At 41.1% G+C, this 20,558-nt stretch overlaps 2 protein-coding genes across 4 annotated transcripts in view; one reads left to right on the top strand and one right to left on the bottom strand.

The window, feature by feature from the left end:
• LOC111264428 (uncharacterized) overlaps window positions 1-20,558 on the top strand; it is a 31,783-nt gene that overhangs the window by 7,795 nt on the left and 3,430 nt on the right. The window contains exon 2 of one of the 3 annotated variants that reach the window (XR_015312675.1): window positions 19,552-20,109. The exons of 1 other annotated variant lie outside the window; for it this stretch is intronic. The gene's annotated coding sequence lies outside the window, so the exon portion shown is untranslated. Of the gene's footprint in view, window positions 1-19,551; window positions 20,110-20,558 lie in introns of those variants that run through there. One more of the 3 variants, XM_086970069.1, reaches the window with a different exon arrangement.
• LOC111264307 (uncharacterized) lies at window positions 9,080-20,106 on the bottom strand. Its single transcript, XM_022840081.2, has 8 exons — window positions 19,388-20,106; window positions 17,121-17,320; window positions 15,777-15,936; window positions 14,681-14,937; window positions 14,398-14,498; window positions 13,149-14,036; window positions 11,832-12,714; window positions 9,080-11,325 (listed from the first exon to the last, which is right to left on the bottom strand). The coding sequence occupies exons 1-7, from the start codon at window positions 20,104-20,106 to the stop codon at window positions 11,857-11,859; spliced, it is 3,183 nt and encodes a 1,060-aa protein (XP_022695816.1). The 3' UTR covers window positions 9,080-11,325; window positions 11,832-11,856.

Genomic DNA, 20,558 nt, shown 5'->3' with positions numbered 1-20,558 from the left:
AGGTGAAAATTCTGCAGTCAATCATGTTAACGGTATTATTATTGAAATTATCCTAGACAATGTGAATGTTCAGATAGCAACTGCTGGAAGCCGGGGGGATCCATTATCTACACTGTCGAATATACACATATAGTAAATAGTGAGAAACCTAGCACGATTCTGTTTTTATTGTCGGACTTATCATTGGTTATATAACCTCTTTTTTTTTTTTATAACATTTTAGAACCTTAGAGAACGAGACTCGTGATAGTAGTCGAGCCATCATTAACGAGTATCTGTTTTACTACGGTTCGCTGCCACTTGACAAGGGCCCTTCTTCCTAATTGCCCTCAATAGATACGGAAGGGGGCACGCGTCCGAGTCGATCTCAACGGTTCATAACGAAAACTAGTCTTGTCCAGACGTCGTACGACATCCGTTAGCTAATGATGAATAGCAGTTTCACATCGATATCTGCGCCCTCAACGTCGACTGCGGTTCCGCAAACCTCTTGATCAAACCCATAGCTATCTTGAATTGTTCAATAATACGATAGTAAAAGCTCACTGTCTGCCTCAACAGGGTATTAGTTTCCCAACTAGCTACCTCGCAATCTCTGCCAACAGGACGGTTCAATTGCTCGGCAATGTAGCAAATGCCCAGAGCTATATACGCCGTAGATATGTTTGATAGCCTACATTACGATCCCTTACAACATTGTGCAATAAGAACAGAGGTTATCCCAGCGTTAGAAGAAATACCATTGCTTAAGCTACAAGTGGTCAGCATATTACGATGTTATCCTATCGGCTTTGGCAGTTTATCATGTACATCGAATTTGCATTGCAGATGCTTGCTCCTTTTTGGGGGCAACTTCGTGATCAACTTACTCGCCTACGCAAGATTGGATAGTCGTGGTGGCGCACGAAAGCTATTCAGCCGCAAGTAGGCCAAGCTAATCGAAGTAAAGGCATAGAGCGCTTGACGAGTTAGTTAAGAAAAGGAATACTTGATTAGGCTTGAGCGGATGCTGGACGGGCCTAGCAAGCAGCTTGGAATAAATAAACTGTTCACCTGAATTGTAATGAACGATTTGGAATTGTATTATGGATAATAAAATGGAGACGACGCTCTTTCCGAAGCCGTCCAATTATGTGATCTGAGTTGATGTTCTCTTGATTCGAGAGCGGTTCGATGCTACCGCAAAGAATAGGTCCAATCGTAAACCGGAAGCACAGATCTGGCCAGAAAGCTAAAGCAAACATTTCCTCTTTAGAAACCTAAAGGAGAGTTTAATTTTATCACCCAGAAAGGAGTTACATAGGGTACAGGTTTCTCGGCAGGCTATCTAGCGTTAACTTTAACATAACGTATCTAGTTAAAACAAGAAGGCATTGAATTTCGCAACGAAGGCCACATGTCGCCATTTATTTTCGTTTATTGCATTTGAGGTATCACATAGTGAGTGAGTCAGCAAGAACGGATGCAGGTATTTATCGAAAATACCTCGCCGCTCCGGAAGTATCTAAAAGTTTCCGTTCCCATGTCGTTCAGCGATCATTGTTGTTTTAGGTAAGAAACAGGTAATTATTTATGGGATTCTGTATTCTTTCTTCAATCACAGGCGAAACTGGCCCACATTCGTCGATGTGAACCACTCGTATGGCTTTCATTATTATTCCTGTTATCATCACGAACGTGCTTGCCATTTATAACGCTTACGAGGCTAGTAAATTTTGAAATATAAGAAACAACACAGAAATTTATAAAACATTTTCAAATGTTTACTATTTATACAATGCATCACGTGCCTTTTTTTAGTGCGAGGTTTTAGCTATGGTTCAGGGGTGACGTATTTGCCTGCTAAACTTAAGGACGTGTAAGATGGCATAAGTTGACTGTATTTACCCTAGAGCATATAGGCTTTGTTCAATCGAACAGGGGGAGATTATCACAACATTTGAAAAATAGATGTTGGCCTTTTCTGATTTGATCTGGTTTCAGAGATCTGACGTACGGCATAAGTTACACATCGGCACTGAGTGAATATATCATACTATAAGCTTCCCTACACCTTTTACATGCGGTGTATCTTTGAATAGTGATTGTGATTTGCTTTTGTCTTAACCAAGTAGATCTTCCGCGGCAAACCTGCAGCGAATACCATGTCCATTAAAAATACATCTATGCTACTAGCAGAGTTTACCAGAGAATAGCAACACAACCGGAGAAGGCACTCTACTATTGTCTCTAAGCTAGGAGCAAAGTGACTGTATGTATACAACAGCTTTTACAATGTTGTGCCACATGTTCGCTTCTGTTGGCCTGCCAATCAATAGGTCATCAGTAATTAAGGCTTCGACGCAGCTGTGTCCCGCGTGCGAACTTAAAGGGCCAAGAAATATATAGGTAGTTGTATTTAAGCTATTTTGAAGGCCGCCGACAAATATCGCCTTTCCATGGAACATTGTAAAGGTTCGTGGAGGGTCAGCGGAGTTATATTTTAGCCACCATATCATTCCAGCGATGTTGCACTAATTCGTCCATTAGTGGTCAGTGGTCCTCAAGGGGAGACCTGGTTTAACGCCACCATTCACTAACAAACATTTAGTTTAAACATAATAACGGTGCTGGCAGTAATAACAATATTAACGGCAATATTTAGACCTTCTTTCAAGTACTTAATGAACCTTGCTGTACACCCGGATAAGAACGTAGGCCCTAGGTTCATAGGGGAAAAGCTGAGGGAAACCGATAGGGGAAATGATTCGAATAGACTAGTACTCATGAATATTGTTAACCTCTTTGAGAACCACCTGTATTTCACAACTACAACTTAATGTTATTGACAAGTTCGTTGTGCTTTGCCATTGAGAGTTAAATATATAGTCAACAAACGTAGCGTATGCACAGAGAGGTGACAGAGCACGATACATTTTCTCTAACCGCATAATGCCATCCACACGCGACTTAGGTGTAATAACAATTCCTTAAACATTAGTAAATAAGTTGCTCCTGTCTTCTACTTACTACAAGGTTTATCTTACAACAATGGCTCTATTCGAATAAATTAAAGCCCTGAAGCAATTTTACTTTTGGCCAATGGCTAACAATGTTCTTTCGGACATTTCTTATTTTTTCGGCCGAGCGTTTCAAGTTAACTTGTGACAGATCTTATAATATGAAGTTGTCATTAAACCTATTATTCAATTAAATCTAATTAATTAAAGCACTGCAAAAGAGCAGTGGTCAACTTAGCGGTGTAAACGACTATTCACTATACCAAAGTCTTAAATGCTGCAAATAAGAGATGGCAAAATAAATGCAGGAAAATCGAATACTTTTATGGAAATCAATTGATGCTATACCTAAATACAAATAGTTCCGGGCGCTTGTTCGCATATGTAGTGATAGTAACAGCTGGTGCTAAGTGGAAAAAATCGAAAAACTGCATTTATAAGTTGTATTTTTGAAAATATCTCAGCGCGCCACGATTCAAACGACGATCTCGTTGCGCTTGCTCTCAATAGTTGGCAATGAACCAGGGCTAGACCTAACGTCTATTAATTCCGCTCGCACTTAGTTTGATTAAGAAAGTTATTTTCGATAGGATCGATCAGCATTTACTGTTGCCAAAATACGAAATGTTCGTATCCACGATCGCACAGTAAAATGCTTCTATTCCTATTATGCTAAAAGTCGATCGTTTCGAAATAAGGCCGAAAGGGATCTGCTCAAATGTGTTGCTGTTGTCTCCCACGATTCACATCGGTCGGGCTTGATAGAAATAGCTACATCGCAAATATCAGGAATACGTAGGCAATTAAAAAGAAGAAAAAAAAAAGAAACATTTAGTTATTTATTAATGAAGCTAGTTTATTTCCATTAGACATCATCTCAGATGGCTGGTTCTCAGAAAACCTTTTACGACGAAATTGTTCATTCGCCGAAGGCAATTATTTATGCAAAAAATGTTTAGCGTTAGGGAAAGTGGCGTAGTTAGTTACGATTTACTTCCTACATCATCATCATCATCTTTAAACGTTAGAGAGTTGTTGCGGTTGAATTTTAAGTCAACGGCAAAAAATCAAATTTTTTACGTATTTATTCAAAATCAGACCAGATCGTCTGCTTGGGGTAGACGCCGTATTGCTCCTAAAACTATTACGAGGAATGAATGCTACAAGAGGGACTACGTGTGGCGGATCAACGCATGTACCTGTACGTTGTGTAATATGAAAAGATAGAAAATCATGGTTGTTTTGTTCTTTGTTGTTTTATTTAGTAATGTTACCTGTGTGTAGATTGGTAAGGTCCCTTACGAAATTGTCAAAATGTACCACTTAGTTCGGTATAGCGCGCGTTGCGGTCTTCCATTGACAGCTATTTCAGCCGAACGCTTGCCCTAATTTCATTTCTGGAAGCAGTAGTATTTGAGCATCTGCGCATCGGTGCTGTTCTGTGATTGTGGTTTAGGTGGATTTCCCATATCCTCACATGACCACAATTCGACATAGTCAATATTTTTTGCACGTAGGCCTGGTCAGTATGGGAGTCTGGGGGTGGTTTCATTATGTTAAGTAAGTAAGTAAGTAGGCTTTTCTTAATGGGGATATGTCAAACACCTTTGAAATGCCGAAGAATTCATTTTTCGTTATCTTGCTTTTCTTGAGGAAGCGTTTGCGCTATCTTAGGAGACACTTGCATTAAGATCTACAGTCTAAGTATCATACGCAGTTGCGCGCACCTCCTTCGAATAAACTCTACCATAATGCACCCCGATGCACTCTTAAACATTGAATCTGTTATATACCTAAAAAATCGAACGGTGAGGGGTCGATGCGTACAAAAAGTTCAGCTAGCGTCAATGAGGCGTCGCGTATGCTAAAGCCTTCCGTTCAGCTGGTGACCCGCGACTATTTAACTTTATTTGTCGGTTTTTCGGCTTGTTGAGCAGTTTTTTTAAAATATTATATCGTGCCCAACGAATACTTGCAACAGTTTTTGTATTATCTATAGTTTTCAATGCGCAATATAACGAAACTCCTAACTCGAGGTGGTCTCCTTTTGAGGCCTTGCCATCCTCATACAGAGCAGGGATCTATCCCCAGTATCGTTTTAAGTAAACCTGATGACCGCTCCGTCGAATTCGTTTCATTTCTAATGTAAGCTATTATTATTGTAGTGCCCCCGTAAGCTACATCCCATGGCTTCACATCTATTATTCTTACTGCATCTTTGAACAGAACGTGGCCGCCACTGTTTTGACGTAGAATTACGTCTGGTCCACCGCAATGTTGTCTCAACGAGCAAAAAGTTATGAACGTAAACTTCTGCCACTTGGTGATGAAATACTTCAATTTCGCGATCGGTAACAACATTACCCATATTTGTCGGGTCATTTGAGCACCTAGAATCTCAGCGTTGTTTGACCTAACTAGCTAATTCCAGCCAATTACTAAAAAAAGCTACGACGATCATCATTAAAACGCAAGCCGATCGGCTCCAGCAGCGCGAAACCCAACCGAACTAGGTAGATGTATCCTTGTATTCAATGGATCCGAAATTACTGCTGAAGCTCGAGATTCGATGCTGACCTCTTGCGTGGGTGCAGAGGCCAAGTCCTACTCGGAGAAGAACCAAATCCGGTGTGTCAATGTTTATTAAAACCATCTATCATATCATCCCATAGATACTACGACCGACAATGCGAGATCGACGAATGGAAGCCTCGATAGCTACTACTCAAAGGGTCGAAATCGCTAATCAGTTCCATCCCGGAAGATGGTTTGTATTTATTTCAGTCGGAACATAAGTAATGCATGGGCGCAATGAAATTCCTCAATCAAATCGGAGAGAGTATATTGTTGAGCCATTTCGGGCTCGAACCCAAAAGTTCTTTTCTCGTGCGTATGGGCTCCTCGACATCATTTCACCGCTGCGGTAAAGTATTTTTCTCTTTTTCGCGGGAATTTAAGGGACCTACTTGAACAGACTTCGCAACGCGATAGATTCAATCCTAGTACGAGGAGACAACAAAACAGCGAAAGGGCATATACTGTTTCGGTATGAGAATCCGTGCGGGCAAGGAGCCCTGCTGAGAGACCAGGACAATATCGGTAAATTTTAACACGAGCAAAATGATTTTCGCTATCTAAAGCGCTCGTTATTCATGAACAAGGGGATAAAACGATTAAATAATAGCAATCTTGGTTGCTTGTATTTGAGCTATGATTAGTGAACCGTTGGCTGTCTGTCTGTCTGTAACAAGGCGGCAGCGATCTAAACATAAAGTAGAGTTCACCTATTGTTGTTAAACACAACTACTGAGAATATTTCAGAGTCCGATTTGGCGAAAGTGATTAGTAAAGGCTAGTTCAGAATTTAGTCAGAGATGCAGGCGGCATTAATTTCCAATGGACTATAATAAATGCGATTTAGTAATAGTAAATTATCTAAATCGGACATAATTTGAAAACGTTACTCGACTAGCTTCTTCCTTAAATAGCTCTATTTCTAATTATTGCTAAATCATACTTTGCCAGCTAAAGCGCCAGCTGTCCGTAAATAAGAAACGGCAATGACATTTAGTGTTAATATATATATATATATATATATATACTGGAACGAAACGCGGTACCACTTCACCACCATAATAACAATGCGCGTCGACATGTGCGCTTGCACACCTATTGGCTTGTTTTTTTTTTTTATTTATTTGTTCATTTCTTTTTTATCATCCTTAGCCGACTTTGCCAAGTTCACAAGTGCTCGGAACCGCCTCTTTTAGCTATACGATCGAGGACGCGGTAACCCAAAAATACTAAAGGGGGCATAACAGTTCACTGATAGCCGTTTACGTCATTATTTCTCATAGGCTGAATTGTTGCCGACTGTTAATATATATTTTTTTTTCTTTTTGACTCGGATTCCCTAGCAGGACTTTCCTTTAGACATGTTGCATAATTTACACTTACGAAAATGAAGATAAATACAGTCTCTACTTATTCCCTTTTTATTTATTTCTTATAGCTACAGCTTTCCAGGAAAAAGGGTAACAAAATGTCGTAACAAAGAAGAATCGGTATTTCATTTGAATGTGTTCGCAGCCTACGGAAATCGGTGGCCGAGACTGGCTCACTTTTATATTCTTTAGGTTCTATAGAACAAAATAAGACTGCGAGTTATCAGAGAAGATAGGATAAGGATAGAGCAGCAATGCATATGGCTGTTGCAACTACCGTTCCGCCTGTGCGCTTCCTTCGGAAAAACTCCCATTGAGACCACGTCCAAATAGACACTAACGACAACTAACTGAAATGCACCTGTGCACTACGAGCTTTTCCAATTTTTATCAGTTAAAATGGGCTGTATATGGGGAACGTTTGTAACAGACAGAAAACCCAACTAACCCTTATGAATTAATTCGAGCTTTCCTGTAATAGCAAATCCTCGGAACTGCCCCTTTTCACACACATATGTAGGATCAAGGACTGGGCAAGTTGGGCCTTGTTGGATTCGATATCAGGATTTTCTCCGACAGACTTACGAAGCGACATGCCAATTACATCACAAACCTATAGTTGTATTGGTGTCTATTTTTCGTGCTTGACTCGCGAGGTTGCTTTAGATATGGCTGCGAAGCCGATGCGCGTGAATCAGTAGGAAAACAGGCGTAGTATGAAGTGAAAGAATTAAGGATAATTGTCGATATCGACAAAGTAGAAGGACATATACACAAATGGGACTAGAACATTCGCAGATAGTAGCTATGTGTATTTCCAGCTATTTGTTTGAAAACCAGCAAGCATAACCCAGCTTGCGCCTAGTGTTGCTATCATTTTAGGATCTAGACGTTAGCTATTCTAAATGCTACACCATTACGAATACATATATATCCTTCTAAACATTTCTTCGTAGGTCTTCGGTATTATTAATATAATCTTTTTTTTATCGTCGTCGCGGCAGTAGCCGCTGCTAAGCAGGCAAGCTTAATATATATGACAAACGATGACGATATATGGCGCGGTACATCTCGTGGATAACCGACAGAACGAGCCGAACTGGTTGTTATAACTTACGCAAAGTTTGACATGTTAAAATAATAGTTCCAAGTTGTAATAAGTAAGCAACTAAAGCTGCTGAAATAACAAATTGACAGATCGATTGAAACGAATTAATAGAAATCTCAAATATACTATGAAATTATAGAAGGCGGTATTGGAACGTGTTCTATAGTCAAGTCTATTGGCTATGCGTGGAGAAATTTTCATCTAAACGAGTCACTTAAGCCGCCGCCGCCGCCGCCGCTTTTGCCATCGCGAAAATGAAGCTCTTTGTTTCTACTGTAAAAACATGTCGAACGTGCCCTGTCACCGTTAAGATAAGGTTCGTGCAGGTGCACGGACAGTATTACTAACCACTGGTCAGACTTGCCATTACCGTTTGTGTCATACATATAGTACTCCCCGCTCTCTAATTTGGTTATATTTCGAAGCAGATCGTTGCTTAGGAAAAGCTAACGACGTGATGGCGATCAATTCGGCGCTAAATCGCCAGAGTAGCCCAGTAACAACACCCAAAAAGATCTTAATTGCCTATCAGCACTGCTGCAATATACTTTTTCTGATCATACCCTGATCCCGTTGTTGGGGCGTGCATAATAGGCTATGTCGGAACCACGAATCGTTTCCCTGATTTATCGATAGTGTTCGAGCCAAGCTTCTAGCGTAACTGTTACAGTAATTAATTGCATTAATGTAAATTCTAATTCCAACTAGAACAGTGTATGCTCTGTTTTAATTTTTTCGTTTTTTTTTTTTTTTTTTGTCCTATTTTTTCAAGGGCTGACACTCGATATTGTCGAGAAACAACTGGCACTCCTTTCAATAACAGAGCCGATAATTAGACGAAGTATGCTATTGACACAATTTTCGTTTACCCTAACCAGATCCTTTATGAGAAAACGATGTCGGAGAGTCGATAATTTTCAAAAAAAAAAATGTCCTTAGCTAAGGCCCGAAATTTTACGTGGAAGCTTGCAGCTAAACATGTTAGCAGGACCGTATCTGATGAAGTTGCATTAAATTGTACGAATTAATTGACATTGTGTCAACACAGTTACTACTTCCTGGTCGTATTTTATTCAAGCGAATATTATATCAATCTCTGTATCTGTACTACTATCATTTTCTACTACAATCTTGTTGCAAGGCCTTCAAAGCTAGAATCGTCAGACCAAGAACGGATAGCCGTTTTGGCTTTGGTCATTCTGACAATTAGTTAATAAGGAAGATTATAGATGTGGTGTTTTTATACTATCTCTCATGATATTTACTAACCAGTGTTGCACACTAACTGGGTATTATATTCGGTCGACCCAATATTAAATGGGCTAAGCGCTCCTTGTCTAATCAATGACTAAGCGTGAGACTGAAAACCGCTGTCTCTCTATTGGTAGCAAAGTTTTCCTTTCATGGTGCATAGCAAGTGCGTGTAAACGTCGTGCAGGAAAATTACTCCAACCTTTTAACGCGTTCTGTACGTAGGATTCGGAAAAGGTCTACTCCGAAGAGCGAACCAATTGAGTAGTTGCCCTCATGTAATGACAATGGGAAAAAGTATGTCGTTTACATTCATTGGCTGGCGATAAGATAAAGTGACGAGATCGTACTTCAACGAACTCGACTTTCTTCTCCTGTAAAAATCAACTCTAGCCTATTGCATATTTTGCCCTACGTGTTTTTCGATAAGCAGCACAATGAAACCTTTTTTTACTATTGTATTGTGTTTTTTTCTTTTTACATTTTTTTATTTATAAATATTGATACGGACAGGGTACCTCAAAAAGCGTATTCTCAATTTGAATAACTTTTTTACATATAATTAATACTTCAATTCCGAAAGAGTCTAGGTGATATGTATAGCTTTCCAAATTCCAACAAACGGTTAATTTGGTGCTACGACATGTTATTGCTCGTTTTGGATTTTTCCATATCCCAGTGTTGTCAGTTTTCTGGTGTAGATTTCATTTTTAAGGCGTCCGCACGAAAAAGCCCATTGGCACCCAGGTCTGAACAACAGCCAGCTGGGGTCCTTCGGGGCCTGTTCGTTCAAACGTCATCTCCGTTTAGAAGGCTCTCATCGAGATAGGTTCCTACATCACGATAATACGGTGCAGGTGCTCCGTCTTGTTGGTAATAAGATTCGCCATTTTCTCCAAAATCCCTAAAGATGCGTAAGAAAAGAGATTATTGCATCAAATTCATGTAACTAAATTGTGAAAAGACGATGGCCCATATAAATCCTTGCTTGAAATGTTGCACCACACTAACTCTTGGTAAACTTCCATGATTTTCCTGCGTAACAGATGTAGATTTATCATCGTTTTGTAAGTCGAATGTCAATCATGCCTATTTATGCCGTTTGATTTAAATGTAGCGTTATGGCTTCAGACAACCTCTGTCGATACCAATACGTTTTGTTCATTTTTCCCAGGTCCTATCCGCAAAATAGTCTTCTTCTCTCTCTCTCTCTCTCGCTCTCTCTCTCTCTCTCTCTCTCTCTCTCTCTCTCTTGGAGGGTCCCTTGGAATGAATTGTTTGTGTTGAAAGGTTAATCTTGGACCATTGATTATAATATATACACAACTTTGGAACCCAATAAACAGTGCATATCTTTTTGGACACCCTGTATATATATACATTAGGACACTACCTAAAGCGTTTCCGGATTAAATACTGTTACTTGTAATGTATTCCTAAATATAATAAGGTCTGACACAAAGATTATGTAATGGGAAAGGTCATGTAGCCCATCAGCTTCGTCAACGAAACTATTTACAGTTGTCAGGTGACATTAATAACCAACAACTCACATCAGAGTAACGCGCCATCAGCTGCTTTCACAGCGGGTTTCGGCTAATTTTTTCGCAGAATGGTAGGAGGTTTAGTATACACGAGAGCTCGTAGAGGCATAGCCCATTTGTAATGCGCTAATGGGTTCGCAGCTATCGAGAATCCAGTTCGTTGTAGCGGCACGTGCGAATCAGAATTGAAACCCCTTCGGGGCTTCCCTTTAAGATCTCACGCGGGGGACAGCGGTCGTTTCAGCTGAGAGCTAATCGAGCATCTCCTTCGCACTCAAACTGTTTGTAACCAATATAATGAATTAGTGGTAAAGTTTCATTCTTGTGAGGTTACTCGCAAATAATTAGGCTCGATTTATTCCTGTATCGTTCATCCGGTTGCTCAAGGTGCATCAGGGTGCGCGTATTCAAATGAGTTTGAACACTTCCATGTGTTCTCTGTGTAACTCTAAGCATTTCACATTCTACAGGATCACCATCTGCGATAACAAAGAAAAATGGAGTCGGTTAAATAATAACTACATGAAATGATGCAACATATAATAAAATACACTAGTAGCAACAGAGCCGCATGGTGATTATCGATATGTGTGGAGCAGCGTTTTTAAAAAATCCTAAACGCATGTGGACCACCTATGAAAAAGTGCTTGCGCCCTACTGTAAATGTGTGGTCCTTAAATGGCAACGCTTCCTTTAACGGTTAAAAAACAAGATCGCCTCTTTAATAACCAAAAATCTACAAATTAAAAAACAAAGGCAAGAAGTGAATTCACTAACATCCCAACCAATCAAAGTCTCGGGCCAATCACCACCTTACCATTCATGACATTGTCAAGAGCCCAAAAATAGGTAAGAAAAAAACTTCTCGCTTATGACACATTTGACATTTTATCTATAGTTCTGTACTTCCGGATTTCCGAACTTTTCTTCAGCTAGCGAATCATATTTATCCAACAATAAAAGTGTCACTTTTCACTGCACTCACTTAGTCCGTTAGAGTACCGGCTGCCTCAGCTTTGTGGCGTTCTCAGACCGAACAAATGGTCGAAACTCAACATGAGATCACCCTCATTCCCAGCCTCATTATCGCTATCAGGCGCTCCAAACGGCGCCCCAAGCGTCAGGTACGTAGACAAGTCCACTGTCGATATGTGGGCAGCAGCGGTCGCGTTGGCTGAGTCCCCTCCGGTTGGAACTGACGTAGCTAGCTGCACTGCGGACGAAACTGCTAATGAAATATCTGCTTTTGCGGCGTTCCCAACTTCGATCGGAGATTTTGGCAGAAATTCGGGTAGATGGGACAGTGTCAGACTCTCATCTTCAGCGGAAAAAGATACTTGATGGTTATGCAGACATTGAGTGTCACTGATAATCCCTCGTTGCTGCTCCTTTTGCTGGGTCGGAGCGTGCCCCTGCTTCTGGTCTTCACCATGATGGGTCGCTTCGGCTGCGCGCTGAAGGAACTCGTTGAAAGATGACTTCTTTGTGTCATGTTCGGCTGCGGTCGAATTACTTGTTGTCGAGGTGCTAAAGCTTGGTAAGGCCGAAACTGGAACCGAAGTGTCCATGAAGTGGATCTCGCACGACTGATGCCGTTGCTGCGGGTGAAGGTGATGGTCATACACTTGCCGATGATCCCGCTGATGATAATGGCTTTGATCTTGAATGACATCCGTAGATAAGGTTCCACTGTGGCGGTTGGTACGGTCCTGATCGATAGCGGTGTTAAAATTTGGCAGAGATACGTTTAAAGTTGGATTGAGCTCTATGATTGAAGGTCCGGCTGTAGAACATAATGGAGCTGGCACAGATGCGGTAATTTGTGAACTCATAGTTAGGTCCTCGATCGATTCGTCAGGGCCAGCATCCTGAAAATTCGTATTAATACAGAAATCGACTGGTACGCGTCACAGGAGGTAGATCAAACTACTAGCAAAGCCTACTTTATGTCATATAACGTTACTGAAAAAGTTTAGGTAGGGATAAAATAAAACGCCTAAAATTAGGCGTCTTATTTTTTTTATAGGCAAGCATTCCCGTGAGAAAGACTAAGGACAATTAGAATAGATTCAAGCGGTACTCTGGTTCGAACGATAATAAATTAAATAATGCTTTTATTAGGCATTCCTTGTTTCTTAAATGAATCAATTCAATCAGGCATAAGTTTACCTTTTTGCTGAAACTGTCAATTGCAGACACTTAACACATTATATATATATGAAATACGAGAAAGCTACATTTCTTGGAATACGTTAAACCTTCAAGGAAGGAATTCACCGAAACCATCTTACACGCTACACACCTTCGAAACAACTCTCGTCTGGAACGGGGCCTTCTCTAACGAATTCGATGAATCATCTTCACCAACTGATAAGTCCCTTCGTTTTCGCCGAATTTGCTCGTCTCCTGACCGCTTATTGTCTTCGTCGAGTTCAAAACAACGATAGCCATCGTCCGCGAGTGCCATGTCAAACTCACTAACGCACTGAAGGTTATCCTTCGTTATCTTATGGTTCATGTAGAACGCTTTATGGTGTTCCGAGTACCTGACCAATCGCTTGAAATGACTGAAGTTCTGCTGCATCGACAACGTTTCAAGAACTTGCTGAATATCGACCGGCGAGTCTCGAAAGACCTTTTCCGGTTTGTACTTTGGGTACACCTTTTCGTTGACCTTTTTCACAAGTTGTTTGTGCAGGTCATGCAACGTGTGCTCAATGTTAAGGAGTGTAACGAGTATGCCCTCCGGTTCTACATAGTAGAATTGATTTATGGTTCGACTGATATCAACAACTCTTTCAAAAATATTGGTGAATGGCGCGTAGTACTGTTTGAATAGGATACGACGGAGGTTTCGGTCGCGAATGCCCTCGAGTGCGCCGTCCTTTAGACAGAAATGCGGCCATTGGTTGGCCGCAAAGCACCGTACCTCTTCCAGTGAATGCCCCATTACGAATCTCTGTTTTATCTTTGATACGACACTTTCGGGAAGGTCGAAAATGTCATGCTCCAGCACGGGATCGTGACCATAATGTGAAAGACAGCCATCTACGTGCACGCTCCGATCGTGTTCGAAGATCGTCACGTGCAGGTATGCTGTGCATTGGCTAAACAGGAAGCAGCCGCCCTTCGAGTTTGTCCGCGCAGTCTTGATCAGGTTCTGTTTACCGGGTACGAGGCGCCGAATTACCTGTGGTCAATTACAATTAATGTTGCAAACGGGCGCATTGCAAAAACACAACAAGGCGAAAAATAAATACAGTGGGATATAAGAAGACCAGGTATAACTAAACTGGTAGGTGGAGCATTTTCCTAGGTCAACGTTTGTTCTTACTGATACTAGCCACCCTCTTGACAAATCTGTAACTTCAAAATCGTGTCGACTTATTTGCGCCGTCCAAGATCAGAGTCACCCATAAGAATTTGACACAACCAAGATTCTACGTCCGCACTTGGCCTAATTGTGTTAAGAGTAAGTGAAAGTACGGTAAGCGTAACTTCCACTATTATTAATATCACGACATAGAATAATCTCGTTTTCATTTAGTTACCTCCATCTCGTCAACTGCGACTTCGATATTTTCTTCTTTCTCGCTTGAATTATCATCGGCTCCGTTGACCGCAACGCTGTTGTTACGATGTGCTAATAAATCTGCAAATAGCAGAATCCGTCTGAGTAAACTTAGTAACTGACTGACTGACTGACTGACTGCCAAGATGGCACAGTACACCGACAATTGCAATTGGCACTATTCGCTCAAAGCGGCCTCGCCTAAAGAAGGACCCCCATTTCGTGCTAATTAGATGCTAAAAGGAAAAACCTAAATTTCTTACTTTTCTTAGCCTGGGTCTCTTTAGCTAGGCTTTCGGTGATCTTATTCCACGTGGGTTTGACAAGCCGTTCGATTTCGTCTTCGGTGTGGCCTTCCATTCGAAGGGTGACCTTTTTTCCGACCGTGTTGAATTCCTTGGCTTTATGACAGAACAAATGCTGCCGACTAACTCGTCGGCCATCTTTCGTTAATCGCCAATAATAGCCATCGCCGGCAACGAACTTGATCTTTTGTGATTCTTCGATCTCGGTCTTCCATCTGTTATCAGTCGAATCCGAACAGCGACACGCGCGTCAAGATTCAGTTTGGAATACATTAATCGTTCATAAGTAGAAATGTATGATTGACGTAAAGGTGAATAATCCTAAAAATGCAGGAAAACTATTCGCCTGAACAGTCTTCACGAAAACCGTTACGGTAAGTTGAAGTGTGCACAAAAGCTGCGCATCATGCTGAAGGTGCCTCAATGAACGTAGCAGTTAATAAATGCTACATGGTCTTTTTTTTCGTTTTCCACAGTCATTTTTGGATTTCCTTGTGCCTAACAAAACACCAAGTCGTTCAATTTAGTCGGTTGTGTAATGTTGTAAACATCAGGCGTTTACATCTATCACTGACGGAACCCCTACAGGCGGACAGCAGACCAATGATTTGCTGTACACCATTTAGGTACGAGTATTTTTTGCGTTCGCAGTACATTGAATAGCACTTTTAAATTCGTTTAGTGATGAAATTGTAATTGTTTGACCTGGCCAGCTTTATCGAAAGTGTTTTTGATGATGTAGTGTTTATTACTGCAGAAACTATTGGGTTTATCGTTCGTGTGATACAAAATGTTTCTGAAATTTTTATCCAGTAAAGGGTGTTTAATAGATTAGCAAAACAAAGGAAAAATACGTTCGTTCGTTCGTTCGACTGCGGCAAAATAGATACAATGGTATAACTCTATCGTGTTTCACCTTTGCTATTGATTTTCTCGGATGCAGACATTCTATTATCCTTATTAAACAGCCAGACGCTGACGAGACCATTTAATCGCTGTAGGAGCAGGCATACATCATGTAACCGTCACAAACCGTCCGTTCTTATTGACGTACCGCTCATATTCAGCGAAAGTGTTGAACTTGCGATCGATCCTCTCCGCAACGATGCGGTGCTTTTCTTCAAGATGCTTCGTGAAGATATGGTTTCGGTCGTGACGAAAGTCGCAACCCTTCTCGAGGCACCAGTTGACTCGATCGAGGTTGAGGTTCTTTGCTGTAACAAAACAATGTTACGCTGAAAAATTATCACCGCAGAGCTTTGTACAGCTAATCTCTAAGTCCACTTTGCGTGTGTGTAACAACGTTGCCTGCTAGGTCGAAGTCAACGATGACAAAATATTTAAGCATTTTCTGTGAAATTTTTTTTACGCAACCAGACATTGCCACTGCCGTCAAAACTCTTGCTGATATTAGCTCAACCCGTCACTGATAGATCAGGGATTATTAACTTGGTCTCCGCATAGACCTGTGACTAAGTGTGTAAATATGTGTTGCACTGACGTGCTGAACCTATGCAAATCGAAGACGGGCATACAGGAACCGCTTCTCACAGCCCACAACTAGTCGAAGCTGTCGCACAACTGTCACACTGTGTATTTCATAGCTTTTTAAAACGTTGACAGGGAGTCGCCTGGGGCAGCTGCGGCGGCGGGGGGCTACAGAGGTGAATAATTCTCTGGAAGTTTATGCAACGTTGACTGATAGCGAGCATATTTAGTCTCAGAAGAAAAGCTCTTTCCATTGGCAGTTTTCAATAAGGTCTCTAGGTAACAAGCTTCGATATAGACGACTGCAGTTTCTAAGCATACGCTCGTTAGCACTAAGATCCTTCAGCTTTAGCAGAACTAACGGGGTGTCAATAAAATAGCTATAGCAGAATAAAGCCGTTCAGAAATGATGATAGACACTGCGAACAGTAAGTAACTCGGTCACAGATAAAACGCGTAAAATTTTCACCATCTGTACAACATTATGCCTTATTTTGTGGGTGACGAGCGGAGGCAACCAATCAATCACGTCATTTTACAAGGAAAAATCTAATGTTAGAAATGTGAACTGAGTAAAGTGCAGCCATTCTAATAAAGCTACTCGGCATCGGCACCAGTTCTTTCTAAACTAGCTATAAATCACACGCGATCAATCGGTTCGCTACTTCGAGCTGTCGTACCAGCGTTGTTGTAAGTCAGTCAGTCTTTAAATATTATCTGTGAACTTATGTAAACAAGGTTTTCCTCAAAGATCACTCTGACAATGGTTGATCGATAACGTCGTCACAAGCAGCTCGTAACTATGACCTCTACGTTGACCCACTAATGGGGAAAAAAGGAGGCTCACGTAAACAATGGACTAATTATTTCAAATAATAGTCTATGAGACTTCTGATGTCGCAATACGTACAGGTCATCTCAAATGGCTCCTCTGGATGAAAGCTGTTTACATGCTTACGCAACTGCTTCCGATTTGAGTAGTATTTATCGCAGATCTTGCAGTGATGGTCAGATTTGTCAACCTTTGTTCGTCGCGGTCGGTAAGGCAAGGGACCTGAATATCTCTTCGTACGGGAGCCGGTCAGTAGCTTTACGGGATCTTTTTTAGAGCTACAAAAAAAAACAAACAGAACGAAGCGTAACGTTGTTCACGTCATCAACTTAAGTGCAATGATGACAATATTTATCATAAAATTCAATCGTTCGCATCAACATACAAACATATTGCCTGAGCTAAACTATCTTGTTACAGACTATATAATATTATAAAGTGTTATCCATTTGTTTTGCGAAAGTTTTTGGCTAATCGGCGCAGATCTACCGGGTATTGTAACCTGATAGTAATTACGATCGATAGAAGAATCTATACAAAAGTAATCCCCCAGAAAAACGATCTGATGTCCACCTAGCATTTCTACAATACACGTACTTCCTAGATACGCGGAAATTTAACGCACTTTAATAGCTTAATATTCAACAAAAATTTGATTAGTTTACATTATATACATATATATATATATATATACATATATATATATATATATATATATGTATATATATTATAAATATATATGTATATATACAGTTTAACAAAGAATCGATTTTTCTCTCGCTCACCATGGCGCACTTTGGGTGTTAGGTTGGACCGAGCCCTTGACTATATGTAAACTGCGATATATGTCATCGTATCCTATGGCACTATCACGTTTGTCTACTTATAAAATGCTTCGAGCCTTACTTATGCGGTACTTGCTGTAGGCGGCTGACTGCTTCCAATAGGCAACAAAGTGCGTCCACGTCCGGTTTTGAACCTAGACTACCTCTTATGTCGTTAAGTTGAGGTAACCACGTTACCACTGCATATTCGTTTGCTGATTTTTCAATATTCATGGGAATTATCGATGAGGGCGTCACGACGACTTCAAGCCTGTTACAATACGACTTGTGTGGCTATCTATTCAGTTTATCTGTCATTTAACTCTACGACGATTTAGAAGCGAATCACTGTGATACAATGAGATGGCGACATTATTTCCTGACAGTGGCACAACTTCAGAAGGAGGCTAAAGGGTTTTACTACTGTGCAGTATAGTCAACATGTGTCCACGTACAGATATTCCCGATTATTTTCACTTTTGTAAAAAAGACCTCTCACTGCATGAATTCACTACGTGTTCTTTGTGTCACTATTCGAATACTGATGCTGTGACATTATGCCGAAAGCTGTACCTTTTTGGTGTATAGGGCTAGTTCTGATCCACCGATTCTGTTAGAAGTTCCTGCCATGATTAGTTGCCTCCCCTCTTTGCCCTGAGTGTTCAGCAGGTAAATTCATCCCAGTGCATGGTTATTGATTCAACGCGCAATTCTTTTCGAACTATTGATTTCCGTTGAAGATTAGTACATCATGGAATAAAGGGTTCGGTCCGACCCATGTATTTCATACAGACAATGTATCTATAGTTTCACTGCGGCCCATAACGTAAGTCTATGGGAAGTTCGTACAGTATAGAACTTACTGCACGTACAGTATAGAGTTTACTGCAAGAGCAATAAGCAGTTCATTATACTCTGACCTAGTTACTTCCGTGGACGACACGCATTTCTCATTCAAACTTGTGCAACACCTGCCTGTTTGATTCAAAATCGATCTAACGTTTATTTACCTCGGCAAGCTGCCTTTGATCGCAATCAAGGCCATAAGAAGTGAGATGGTATGATCCAGGTAGTTAATTAGTAGTTCTCGCGTTGCTATGGTAACCATAGTTAACAAGCATGTTAGCATGCTGGTTCAAATTTTAGCGCTGGCAAAAATTATTATCGGATCTTAGTGATCGAGGAAATAAGCAACAAATTTGCGGAAGAAACCCCAGAGAAGTTTGGCAAGACCCAACGTTGTTAGACTTCTGATGGGGGCATGTCTTTGACGTTGTACCTAAATATAAGTAATTCCGATTTGTTCACATAGAATGAATAACCCATAATACTAAACAAGCATATTGGAAACAGCAGGAAGCACACTGATTATTGGTACATAACATTATTACTATTATTATAAATTGTCTCTTATATGCTATATGTTGTTAAATCAAATATAAGACTATATTTGTAAAAAAAAAAAAAAAAAAACGCAAATTTCTTGAAATACCTCACCTAAAGCTTTGCTCTACAATTTACCTAAGAGGTAATGCCGGTGTGATCTGCTGAAGTTGTTGCTGATGGTGTGTCGTCCGTGACTGTTGTACGAAATGTGCCCGATGGTGCTGCAGCTGGTGATCATGAGGTGGATGTTGAGTTTGATGGTGTATTTGATGTTGTTGATGCCGGTGTTGATGTTCCAGCTGCGTGGTCTCTGTTCTGTCTGCGACCCCGCTCGCCGTCATCGAGCCGGTTGCCTTCTGTGGCCCATTTGTGACATGTTGTATCTGCTGTAGACGTGCCGTGGCTACGGTTGTGGCCGCTGCTATTGTTGAAGACGGATTATGCGTGCCAGTCGTGTCCAACTGATGCTGTCCGCTTGCTCCAGCGAAGATAGCTGACGCACTTGAAATGATCGCTGGCGAATGCTGAACGATAGCTGGAGCAGCTGTGGTGCCAACGAGACTCTGGGATAGATGGGCATCGGCCGGATGGTTACGACCTGCTGCTGCTACGGCCGCTTGGGCGTCTACGGCCATTGCAGAGCTTGGCGTTGTCGTGAGACGCGGCGTCACCGTTACCGTTGACGCCGATGCTGCTACCAGTGCGTCTGGCGGTGGGACACAGTTGTTGGGTGCGCTCGAGCCGAAAAGGAATCCAGGAAGCTCGACGTTGTCGGATTCCCCGCATCCGGGTCCTGTCGCTGGCGAGAACGCTTCGTCCCCTAATGAATAGAGCTGACAACCGGAGCTGTACATTCTGTAAGCGAAATCGTGATGACAATTGTAACAGTCGTAATGATAGTGATAAATGATAGCAATCCACAAAAGTTGACCATGTAGAATTTAGTGTTATTGAGTTTATATTTCATCAAATAAAGCCAGTCAGACTATTTGCTAGCTTTATTTGCACCGCGAATCGTATTACTGGGGGTGACGGTATTCTATAGAACAAACATGAGGTTTTATGGACAAGTCCAGGGTAATCTGGTTTGGAACATGGCAAGATTTTTCAAGTTTCTCTGTGGCCTTTTCGTCTCTCGAACTGAATATGGTAGTCAAATCAACAAGATTAACGGACTCGTCAAAAAATAATATCTACTGAGGAGATTATCGCTTGGTAGAAACGAGATAGTTACGAGTGCATATAAAGTTGATGAATGGCAAATGCTAAATATGATTATTATATGATCTGAATGTCACAGGGCACC

This window comes from Varroa jacobsoni, unplaced genomic scaffold (genome assembly GCF_002532875.2).
Source record: "Varroa jacobsoni isolate VJ856 unplaced genomic scaffold, vjacob_1.0 scaffold_96, whole genome shotgun sequence".
Taxonomy (NCBI): domain Eukaryota; kingdom Metazoa; phylum Arthropoda; class Arachnida; order Mesostigmata; family Varroidae; genus Varroa; species Varroa jacobsoni.
The sequence above is the reverse complement of the archived record's forward strand: the minus strand, read 5'-3'. Positions and strand labels throughout refer to the sequence as shown.